The sequence below is a fragment of the Heterocephalus glaber genome, unplaced genomic scaffold (genome assembly GCF_053883595.1).
Source record: "Heterocephalus glaber isolate CG9 unplaced genomic scaffold, H.glaber_assembly_v1.0 deba00001744, whole genome shotgun sequence".
In the NCBI taxonomy this organism is placed as follows: Eukaryota; Metazoa; Chordata; class Mammalia; order Rodentia; family Bathyergidae; genus Heterocephalus; species Heterocephalus glaber.
In genome coordinates, this window is record NW_028258450.1 from 6,012,501 (window position 1) to 6,024,670 (window position 12,170).

At 51.2% G+C, this 12,170-nt stretch overlaps 1 protein-coding gene across 10 annotated transcripts in view; it reads left to right on the forward strand.

Moving 5' to 3' along the window:
• Positions 1-12,170, forward strand: part of Myh14 (myosin heavy chain 14) — a 58,139-nt gene that overhangs the window by 43,673 nt on the left and 2,296 nt on the right. For all 10 annotated transcript variants that reach the window (XM_021246030.2, XM_021246028.2, XM_021246027.2 and 7 more), the window contains 8 exons: positions 3,151-3,363; positions 5,524-5,736; positions 6,526-6,687; positions 7,482-7,610; positions 7,943-8,031; positions 8,103-8,226; positions 10,222-10,430; positions 11,823-11,931. In XM_021246030.2, coding sequence (XP_021101689.2) covers positions 3,151-3,363; positions 5,524-5,736; positions 6,526-6,687; positions 7,482-7,610; positions 7,943-8,031; positions 8,103-8,226; positions 10,222-10,430; positions 11,823-11,931 — 1,248 coding nt within the window. The remainder of the gene's footprint in view (positions 1-3,150; positions 3,364-5,523; positions 5,737-6,525; positions 6,688-7,481; positions 7,611-7,942; positions 8,032-8,102; positions 8,227-10,221; positions 10,431-11,822; positions 11,932-12,170) is intronic.

Consider the following 12,170-nt stretch of genomic DNA (forward strand, 5'->3'; position numbering starts at 1 on the left):
GTCACTGTTCCATCAACCTATCTGACAGATAGGTGGACTGTTTTATTCTCAGCATGTTCCAGGTGTGGTTCCATTACTTCTGCCTGCCATTGTTTCAGTGGAGAAGTCAGCAGTCACTGACACCATCGTCTGCCTATAGGAACTGTGGTGTCTTCCTAGCTGATTTGGAAATCATCTCTTGCTGGGTTTGGTGGTGCACTCCTGTAACCCTACATGGTCTGGGCCCAGCCTGGGGATCAGGGTGGCCTAATGAACCCCTATCTCAAGATGAGAAGGCCTGGAGAGGTAGCTCAGTGATGACCAGATCCAAATCTCTGCTTCTCAGCAATTTTCCTAAGGTGTGCATGGCCGTGGGGCTTTGCATTTGCCCTGTTCTGTCTTTGCTGAGCTTCCCCAAACTACAGGTTGATTGATGGTTGTGGAGGGAGTTGTTTTCTCAAATGTGGAGATTTTCAGCCATTATTTCTTCAAATATTTTTTGGTCCCACTCTTTCTCTTTCTCCCTCTTCTTGGACTCCAAATACATATATTTTATGTAGTATTCATTTCCTAATACTGACCCACAAAAGATCAAGCTCTGTTAATTTTTTTATCCTCTAGAATTTTATATAAATGTTTTCATGCAAATCTCCATTTTGATCAGCATCTCTGACTCAGAATAATTAGGGATATTGATGTTTTTGCACATGTCAGTAATCCATTCCTTTTCTATAGTGAGTAGGATTCCTGTCAGGATAAACCACACTTTGTGTATATCTATTAACCTATTGATTAATGACATTTGGATGGTTTCCCATTTTGGGCTATGATGAATAAAGCCTTAGTCTTTTTAATAGATATGTACTGGTTTTGTTTTGTGTTTTTTGATACCAGGGGATGAATTCAGAACTTTGCACTTGCAAGGCAGGCATGGTACCACTGAGCTAAATCCCCAGCTCAATATGTACTGGTTTTAATTCACATTTCCTGAATGACCAGTGGTGGTGAGCATATTCTGCACTTATTTGCCATTCATATATATGTGTATATATATATATATATTTTTTTTTTTTGAGACATGGTCTCACTGTGAAGTTCAGGCCTTGAGCTCACTATATCATCCAGGCTGGTCCCAAACTCCTGGTGATCCTCCTGCCTCAGCCTCCCAAGTGCTGGGATTATAGGCATGTGCCACCATGCCCAGCTCTATGTATCTTTTTTTTTTTGGTACCAGGGATCAAACTCAGGTCCTTAGCTTGTGAGGCAGGCAGTGGAACCACTGAGCTAAATCCCTGGCCCTATTTTTAGGTGAAGTATCTATTCAAATCATTCAACATTTTTTTTTTTTTTTGGTACTGGGGATTGAACTCGGGTCTTTGCACTTGCGTAGCAGGTGGCAAAACCACTGAGGTAAATCCCCAGTCCCTTTCAACATTTATTTTTAAATCAAGTGGTTACTTTCTTAGTATTCAATTCCAAGAGTTTTCTATATGTTATGAATAAAAGTTCTGTATTGGATATATGCTTTCTGAACATATTTGGCCAGTCTGTGTCTTGCCTTTTCATTCTCCTGATAAGATCTTTCAGGGAGCAGAAGTTTTTTATTTTCATGAAGTCCAATTTATCCTTGGTTTATCTTTTGGTATTGTATATATGAGATCATTGCCTACGTCAAAGTCACAAAGGTTTCCTGTTCTGCTTATTTCTAGAAGTTTTCCAGGTTTAGGTTTATACTTAGCTCTATGATCCATTTCAAGTAAACTTTAATATGTGGTGCTTTCATGACTCCAAATTAATTTTTTTCAGCAGTACTGGGAATTGAACCTGGGGCCATGACACTGGGCTACATACCTAGCCCTTTTTACATTTTATTTTTGTTTTTTGAGACTGTCTCCCAGTTTCCTAGCCTGGGCTCAAATTTGCAATCCTTCTGTCTCAGCCTCCCAGAGTGTTGGGATTACAAGTGTGTCCCACCATGCTCAGCTTAGATCTTCTTTTATCTCAAAAATATTTTTATAGGGCCCAGGGATTTAGCTCAGTGGTTCTGGTGCCTGCCTTGCAAGCGCAAGGTCCTGAGTTCAATCCCTGGTACCAAAAAAAAAATTTTATCTTTCAGTGTATATCTTTAACATTTTTGTCAGATTTAGTCTAGGCCTTTCATAGTTTTGATGCTTTTAAATGCTATCATTCTTATTTCAGTTTCTGATTGCTAGTATGTAGAAATACAATTGGCATTTGTATATTTATCTTATATCCTACAACTTAGCTAAACTCACTAAGTAGTGCAGGTAGATTTTTAAGTAGATTTCATGAGATTTTCTTCACGTTTTCTCTGAATAAAAACAGATACATCTTTCTTTAGTCTTCCTCTATCTTTCTTCTGGAACACCAAATATATGTAGGTTTGATTGCTTCATAACCTCTTGAAGTTTATTAAAGCGCCATTAAGTTTTCACAATCTTTTTTCTTTCTTTGCTCTGTTTGGATAATTGCTCTTGACCTAGTAAGTCTGCTGATTCTTCTGATGTGTCCAATCTGCCCTTATCTTCATCTAGTGACTTCTTTTATTTCAGATATCATGTTCAAATATCAGGTTTGGCATTTTGATATGATTTTTTTCAGTTTCAAATCCTCTTTTTTTTTGGTACTGGGAATCGAACTTGGGTCCTTGTGCTTGCAAAGCAGGTGCCAAAACCACTGAGCTAAATCCCTGGCCCTCAAATCCTCTTGAACAATAACCTCTTCTCCTATTATATCCATCCTGTTCTAACATTTTCTCATCATCGTTGAAGTCCTTGAGGATCATTCCAGTATAGAGGGCATCTGTGGGTCTGTTTTTATGGACAGATTTTTCTCTTGACTACATCCTGTTGTCTTCCTTCTTTACATGTCTTATAAGTTTAATTGCTTGCAAGTTATTGTGTCCTTTAAAGAAGACAGTAAAGGCTGAAGTCTACTTTTTAAACAACATGTATATTTTTCCTACCACTGCCCTGAGAGGAACACTGCGGGGTACGTAGAGCTGAGCTGGTTTGGGATGTGGTTGCAGCTTTATCCCTCTTGTGCCTCAGTCCATGTCTGTCTCTTTCCCTGGCTGCTCCTTCTTCCCCAGCCCATAATGTGCTCCTTTCATCTAATCAATTTCTCCTGCTCTGTCTTCCTCAACAAAAGCTTCTGGCTGAGGAGAAGGCAGCTGTGCTCCGCGCAGCAGAGGAACGTGAGCGGGTGGAAGCCGAGGGCCGGGAGCGCGAGGCTCGGGCCTTGTCCCTGACACGAGCCCTGGAAGAGGAACAGGAGGCCCGGGAGGAGCTGGAGCGCCAGAACCGGGCACTGCGGGCCGAGATGGAGGCGCTACTGAGCAGCAAGGATGATGTCGGCAAGAGTGTGAGCAGGGCTTGAACCTCTGGGGACACACATGTGGGCAGCTTGATGCGGAGAGACACTTGGACACACACATGCTCTGTACAAGAATGCAAAAAGATGTCTTGCAAATGGAAGGTCCCAAGTTTGATCCCCAGTACCAAAAATAAAAGTTAGGGCCAGGGATTTAGTTCAGTGATTTTGGGCTGGGGATTTAGCTCAGTGGTTTGGGTGTCTGCCTTGCAAGCACAAGGTCCTGAGTTCGATCCCCGGTACCAAAAATAATAATAATAATAATAAAGAATGCAAAAAGACCCAGCCATTCAAGTCATGCATTCACACATGAACACAGTGTAAGAGGAACACTGCTCACTTCATGCATATGTCCATAGAGGGAGGAGAATCCTCCATCGGACTCAGGGTCACACACAGAACATGAGAGCCACTCACAGAGCATACATGCTCATAGTTGTGCATGGAACATGAGACTCTCCATCAAACATATGTTCACACATGTGCACAGAGCATGAAAATAATTCACCACACATATGTGTGAACACTCAGAGGGAAAGAGAACATAGAATTTGTCACAACACACAGTCTGGGAGCCCCAGATACGCATGCAGATATGTGGACACACATGTGCACATATCTGGACACACATAAGAAACATAGATCCCACCTGGCCACCCCCACCAGGCTTCTTTTTTTTTTTTTGGTACTGGGGATCAAACTCGGGTCCTTGTGCTTGTGAAGCAGGCGCCAGAACCACTGAGGTAAATCCCCAGCTAAGGCTTCTGTCTTCCTTCACAGAAGTGGTGGAGGACTAAGCAACAAGTCCAGTGCCGAGCCTTTCATTCATCCATTTATTCCTTCATTCAGCATTACTGAGCACATGCGTCTCACTCAGAATCACCCTAAACATATTCTATGAGTAACCTGTGCATCATAATTCTATTGTCTTGCCAGGCATGGTGGTGCACGCCTGTAATCTCAGCAGTCAGGAGGCTGAGGCAGGAAGACTGCCATGAGTTCAAAGCCAGGAACTACATAGTGAGACCCTGTCTCATAAAACAAGAAAAAAATGTTTTTTCTTTTGTCTGAAGCTGCCTCCCTCCACAGCCTGTAGGGGGTTGCAGGCCTCCCTCCCATGCCCTGCCCTGGCCTGGCCTTCTGAAGCATAAAGAGTGCCCTCTGCACCTTCCTCTCCTTTCCCTCATTCATCCCCCAGATACATTTGTGGAGCAGGACAGTTCCAGGCACAGGGCACCTCACTGAGGAGTCCCGGCAGATGCCTCCCACACCAGAGACACAAAAGCACACATTAAGTGGTGGTTGTCAAGGACTTATCTGGAGGGGGCTCAGTTCCAGGTGCATAGGTCACAGAGAGGCCCTGAAGGTCAGTGGCAACTTCTCCAGGAGGTGACAACTACAGAGGCTCCTGGGGGTCCCTGAGAACTCACTGAGTGCTTGGGGGTTTAATGTATACCTCCCTGAATGACTCAGGAACCCCCACATTGAGAAATAGAACAGAGAAGGGCTAGTGATACCCAGAAGAGTCTGGCAAAAACCAGCATTGGAGCTAGAAGACCTCAGCCCATTTCCCGCAGGATCCCCAAGATGAAGCCCCAGGAAAGTGAGCTCGAAACCCCCACATGCTAGGAAATAACCGGCCATGAGTAAGAGTCTGCTGATCTAACACTGAAGCTGGGCTCTCAGGAGCTTCAGACAATAAATGCAGCTCTATCTGAAATGCTTGGGACCAGACTGCTTCAGATTTCAGATTTTTTTGAACTTTGGAAATTTGTTCATACATAATGAGACATCTTGGGGTCAGGACTGAGGTCTAAATATGAAATTCATTAGTGTTTCATATACACCTTATACAGACAGCTGAAGGTGAATTCACGCAATATTTCTAACCCCCCTGTGCTTTGGCTGGGACCCGTGAATTAAAGTCGTATGGAGTTTCCCGCTTGGGCCGTGCTGTCACTTTTAAAGCGGGATCGTGCGCAGGCTGTCCGTGAAGTGTTTTAGGGTGATTCTGAACAGGACCTGTAGCAAGTCGGGCCGTAACTGCTGAACGAACGAGGGCCGCCTCAGTCTGCCGTTAGACCCTGCCCTGTGCTCCCGGGACCCTGCATTCCCGCCCGCGGGGCCCCGCTCACTCCAGCTCCCCACCAGGTGCACGAACTGGAACGCGCCCGCAGGGTGGCGGAGCAGGCAGCCAACGACCTGCGAGCACAGGTGACGGAGCTGGAGGACGAGCTGACGGCGGCCGAGGACGCCAAGCTGCGCCTGGAGGTGACCGTGCAGGCTCTGAAGGCACAGCACGAGCGCGACCTGCAGGGCCGCGACGAGGCCGGCGAGGAGAGGCGGAGGCAGCTGGCCAAGCAGGTAGGCGGGTACGCGTCCAGCCAGGGTGCGCAGAGTGGACAGTCAGCTGGGAGGCGTCAGGGAGGCATCCGGGCCCCGCCCGCGCCTGCCCCGCCGCGTGAGCCCCAGAGAGCCCCCTGCCGGCCTGCCTGCTCCCCACACCCTCTCCCCTCACCCAGGTGCACGACCAGGGGCCCGCTGGTGCGCGCAGGCACACACCTGGCACCCACCAAGCCCCTGGTCCACTCAGCCACCCACGCACACCCGGCACTTACCCCCGGTCCAGCTGGCGTTCAGCTACTCCTCCCTCCTCCCAGCTGCTCCCTTCGGGCTGCCAGCCTCAGTAACGTGCGGGACCGGGCCTGCACGGAACAGTGCTGGTTATCAGGGAATCCCAGAACATCGCCGTGGGAACACATGTACTGTGTGCAGCGAACCTTCACTCTGGGAGGCTGAGGCAGGAGGATCTCAAGTTTGACCCCAGCCCAGGCAGCTCTGAGTGCCAGAAATATCCAACTGGGGTAGTGTGAGCAACAGTCTCAGTGTGGCTAGTGCTGGAAGTGAGGAGGGGGGAAGAGAGATTAACAGGGGACCCAAGTCCCCCTTTGATCCGGCCCTGAGGGCACTAGAGAGCCAAGAAGGGCTGTGAGCAGCAGCAGCCCTGGATGTACAAAGACCCTCCTGGCGCTGTGTGGGCGTGGGGAGACTTGGAGGCTGGGGAGGAAGCTCAGGTGAAGAGGGAGGGCCCAGGTCAGAGACGCGGCGAGAGGTAGGAAGAGTCACGCGCCTAACCCTGCCCTGCCCCCGAAGCTGAGGGATGCGGAGGTGGAGCGCGACGAGGAGCGGAAGCAGCGCGCCCTGGCCTTGGCCGCCCGCAAGAAGCTGGAGGCGGAGCTGGAGGAGCTGAAGGCGCAGATGGCGGCCGCTGGGCAGGGCAAGGAGGAGGCGGTGAAGCAGCTGCGTAAGATGCAGGTGAGGCGGGGCTGCGGCAGCCGGGCTGGCCTGGGTGGGAGTCCTAGAGTTTGCATTTCCTTCACTAGAAATGATGTGGTTTTAAGTCCAACTTCATCATCATCTTATTTTTGATATGGAGATAGTTTATGGGTTGGTTTTTTTCTCATTATGAAAGTCCTACCTGTGGTGGTGCACACCTGTAATCCCAGCACTCAGGAGGCCGAGGCAGGAGGATTGCAGTGAGTTCAAGGCCAGTCTGAGCTACATAGTGAGATCCTGTCCCCCAAAGGAAAAAACAAACCATAAAACACTACATAAAGCAAGTAACAGTCGTCATCCACAGCTCTGCTGCGCTCAAGGACGGAGGCAGAGGGTCTGTAAAGACGGCAGCCCCTTGGGCGGCTGTGTCCCTGGGAAGCACAGAGAGGGAGCCCTTTATGCTGGCACGCAGACATTGTGTTACTATGGAAACCCTGTGGTGACACAGCCTGGTCAGACCCTGGCTCTGCCGCTTGCCACCCTGCATCGGGACCGCTCAGTGCCTCAGTTTCCCCGTCTGTACACTCTGGAGTTGTGAGGATGGACATTGTCTCTGTGTGTGTAACAGGGCCCGACCATCCTTGTTACTGCAGAGGCCAGGTATTACACGACGCCCCGTTTAGCTTCCTTTAAGATGCCTTCTAAGAGGAGGCAACTAAGCCCCAGGTCACACCGCCGAGGGCACATGCGCAGAAGCCCAGGACTGGGGGCTCCCTGGGAGGCCCGGCCAGGCTGAGCCCCCCCCCCCGCCCCCCGCACTCTGTTCTGCCCAGGCCCAGATGAAGGAGCTGTGGCGGGAGGTGGAGGAGTCACGCACCTCCCGGGAGGAGATCTTTGTCCAGAACCGGGAGAGTGAAAAGCGCCTCAAGGGGCTGGAAGCAGACGTGCTACGGTTGCAGGAGGTGAGGGGCGAGGCTAATGGGTGGGGTGGGTTGTGGGCGTGGCTTTGGTTGTGAGTGGGCGGGGTTAACTTGTGGTTGGAGGGGGGATTTAGAGTGGGCGGGGCAGGCCTCGGCTCCGAGCCGCTGATGCTGGGGTGGGCTGGGCCAGCCACGCCTCCTCCTGACCCCAAAGGCTGAGTTCTCATCCTGGGGGATCTAGAAGCCCTGGGAGGTTTCTAAACCTAGGAAGGTCTAGGTCGGTTCTATGGAAGGAGATAGGGGAGATGAGAGAAGGTGAGACCGGAGTCCACCTGGCTTCCCTCACCTCGGGGACCTCCCGCCCCTGTGCGCAGGAGCTGGCAGCCTCAGACCGTGCGCGGCGACAGGCGCAGCAGGACCGGGATGAGATGGCCGATGAGCTGGCCAATGGCAGCCTTAGCAAGTGAGTGGCCCGGTGCTGTGGGTCGGGGTCCCCCAGGGCCGTGCTGTCCTGACCCGCTGTGTCCCCTCCAGGGCGGCCCTGCTGGAGGAGAAGCGGCAGCTGGAGGGGCGCCTGGGGCAGCTGGAGGAGGAGCTGGAGGAGGAGCAGAGCAATGCCGAGCTGCTCAATGACCGCTACCGCAAGCTGCTGCTGCAGGTGCGCAGATCAGCCACCTCCCCCTCCGTGACCCGCACCCACAGCCTAAGGGGAGGTTTATTTTAGCTCAGTTTCAGTCCATGGTCAGCTGGCCTGAGGCAGGGACAGTAGGGCAGAGGGGCCTGGGGGAGGGAAAGGTGCCCACCTCATAGTGGCCAGGAAACGGGAAAGGGAGGGACCACCACCCGACAGTGCCACGCTGGGGACAGGGCCTTTAACACATGTGGACCTCTGGGGAGCATTTCCAGTCCAAACTAATTAGCCGAGCCTGGTGGCAGATGACTGGCAAGCCTAGCACTCTGGGAGGCTGAGGCAGGAGGATTCTAAGTTCAAGCCCAGCCTGAGCAACACAGCAAGACCCTGAACCAAAATAAACATTTAAAAACTAATTTAAAGGGCTGGAGAGATAGCTCATTGCAAAAGCCCCCAGTATTGGGGGTGGGGGAGAGAGAGATAGAATTAAGTCCCTGGACCCAACCAGTTTTCAGGAAACAACACAGAGAATTGGGCCAAGATTATGTGAGGAAAAAGACCCAGATGGAGAGCAACTCTGAGTCCAGCAGCCCAGATTCTTCATTGTAAGGAGAAAACAGTGCAGGAGATAAGCATAGGCAAAAGACACTTAAAAGATATAGAGGATTCCACTGTGGGATACAAGGGGTTCATCTCTGAGTAATGTGGCACATGCCTGTGATCCCAGAACTCGGAGGCTGAGGCAGGAGGGTCACTGTGAGCTTGAGGTCAGCCTGGGCTACAGAGTGAGACCCTGTCTCAAAAAGTAAATAAATAGGCCCAGAGATTTAGCTCAGTGGTTCCACTGCCTGCCTCACAAGCACAGGGTCCTGAGTTCGATCCCCAGTACCAAAAAAAAAGGTAAATAAATAATAATGATAATAAAAACAAAAAGGTAAGGAGATGCAGGTGATTGCCCCGAAAGTGAGGGGAACGTGCTATTCTGAGGGGCAGGAAGGGGCTGTGATCAGGATTGTCTCTCGTAGTTCTCTGACACCTCTCCCTGGAGCTGCAAGGCTTTGTTTCCTGCCTGGGCTCCTGCTCACAAGAGCATCTGCCCTTTCTTTTGGGGTTCTGAGACAGGGTCTCACTGTGTAGTTCAGCTGGTCTTGAACTCACCATGTAGCTCAGGCTGGCCTTGAATTCTTTTCGATCCTCCTGCCTCAGCCTCCAGAGTGCTGGGATCACAGGCGTGCGCCACCACACCCAGCTTAACAGCATCAACCTTTGAGGGACTCCTGGCATCCTCTGTTTCATGTTGGCTCCCTGCATCCCACATCACCGTTTTATTTTAGAGTAGAAAGTTGAGAAAAATAAAGGAGAATATGCTCCTCACTCCATCCGTGTGTACGAGTGAGGGTGAAATAAGATCGGAGTGAGTCAGACTGACTCACTTCCGGTGCCCCCCCAGGACCACACTCGGAGCACATGCTAAATCACCCGTGGGCGGTGTGATCCATGTGTGTTTACACATCCACAGTGAAGTGGCTGCTGCTCAGCTGTTCACTGGGGCAGCCAGCAGTGCTCAGAAGGACCCGCACACCCCCGTGAGACCTGCAGGGATGCCTGTTATGTACACCCAGACTCACAGGCCCCACTTCCGTCTGCTGAGTGGGGGATCCTGTGGCCTGCATTTTTCTCACAAGTTCCTGGGTGATCCTTTGGCAAACTCAAATGTGATCACCCTGGGAACTGACTCACAGTCAGGGGGTGGAATTTATAGTATTTGAACAAGTCTGCAATAGTCTTGTGGAGTTATTAAAATAGCAGAAAATGATCCAACAAGTGAAAACCTGGGGCTGGCAGTGTTGTCGGGTTGTACACCATGGACTTAAGATACAAGTTAGCATTGTTGTTTAGTGTGTGGGGGCTCTGGGCTCTGCATCATTGGCTCACTTACTTCCAGGAGGTGCCTAGCTTGACTGTCTCCTTCCTCCTCCTGAGTCATTGTCATGATGACCTGCCCTCCCCCATCTGCTGCAGGTGGAGACCCTGACCACAGAGCTGTCTGCTGAGCGTAGTTTCTCAGCCAAGGCTGAGAGTGGCCGGCAGCAACTGGAGCGGCAGATCCAGGAGCTCCGGGGACACCTGGGTGAAGAGGATGCTGGGGCCCGGGCCCGCCAGAAGATGATGATTGCCACCCTTGAGTCTAAGCTGGCCCAGGCTGAGGAGCAGCTGGAGCAAGAGACCAGGTTGGTGGAAGAGGTTGCTTTGGGCTGCAGGTAACTGCAACCTCACTGAGCACAATTTACACAGCAATGTAGCAGTCAGCTATAGCTGTGTAACAAACCACCCCATAGTTTAGTGACTTCAAATAACAAATGTTTATTTTTGCTTTTTATTGTACCTTGGCTAGTGAGTGCCCTTGAGCTGGGCTGGGTGGGCCTCACTCCTGCATCTTTCCCCAGCTGAGGACCAGCTGGATGGATCTGCTGATCTTGACTGGGCTTAAGGAAGTGTAAGGCCTTTCCGGGGACAACCAGGTGGCCCCTCATCATCCAGCAGCCCAGCTCAGGATGAGCCAAGGTCCAAAGAGGGAGGAAAAGGGCTAAAGGCCTCTGAGGCATAGACTTGGAGCTGGCACTGTGTCACTTCTGCCATAGCAAGTTCTGTGGCCAGCTCAAATTTCAGGGCATGAGGGAAAAAGGCATCATTCCTTGGTGGGAGCAGCTTCAGTCATACTGAAAAAGTGTAGATACAGTAAGCAGTATTTTTTCATACGTCTATCACAAAAAGGAACTTCTTTTTCTCATATGATAAGAGTTGGATCCCAGCAACCAAAAGATCATTCCATCTGAGTAGTTCCCTTGGTCTCTTCCCTGTGGTCACAAAATGGCTGCACTTGCACCAAGCACTACATCCACACATATCCACATTCATATCCAAGAAGCAGCAGCAATAGCTTCTACCCTCCATATAACCAGCACTTTGCAAGCTCCTCAAACCCCATCCTTAAGGCTCCTACAGGCAGCGGTGGCAGCTCATGCCTGTAATCCCAGTACTCAGGAGGCTGAGGCAGGAGCACTGCCAAAAGTTCAAGGCCAACCCAGACTACACAGCCAGATCCTGTCTCAAAAAACAAAATGAAACAAAATGGCTCCCATATGGCTTCATTACCTAGGCATGATTGGTCGTCACTGGCCATTGGTGATCAGCTCAACTTCCAGTTCTTCTCCCCTCCCCAGGGGTGAGGGCACTGGAAGTTGCAAACCTCTGATCACATGATGGGGTCCCCTAGCACCTGGCCCCCATCCTGAAGCCAGCCAGGACACCCCCATCAGCCATCTGGTCATCATGCAAAAAGACCAGCACTTCAGAGATTCCCAAGGCTCTGGGAGCTGCGTGCCAGGAAACCAGGAAGACCAGATCTGTACTTGGTTCACATCCCAGTATTGCAGCAGCATTTTTAGGACACCAAGTATCACCACAGAGGCCAAGGACACTCATGCCCTGGGTGCCACTGAGCAGACAGAGCTGGCTGGGGGTGGGAAAGACAGGAAGGGCCATCCACGAGTGGATGCCAGCCACCAGATGGGGCCACAGGGTGCCCCGGGCCATCATCCTGAGCCTGCCTGTCCCCGCAGGGAGCGCATCCTCTCTGGCAAGCTAGTACGCAGAGCCGAGAAGCGGTTGAAGGAGGTGGTTCTGCAGGTGGAGGAGGAGCGGAGGGTGGCTGACCAGCTCCGGGACCAGGTGAGTGGATCACAGCTTTATGGGACCCCAGGCACACGGTGTCACTAGAGGCACAAGGAGCAGCAAGCCAGTGTGGGGTCAGAACCATGTGCGGACCCAAGCCGGGGCTGGAGCATCAGCAGAGGGGCAGAGGCAGCAGCTCTGCCAGCCATAAAAGCTGGCATCTAGCACAGGCCCTGGCAGGGAGTGGGCCAGCTGGGTTGGGGTAGGGTTGGACTCAGAAGTGAGATCAGGCTGAA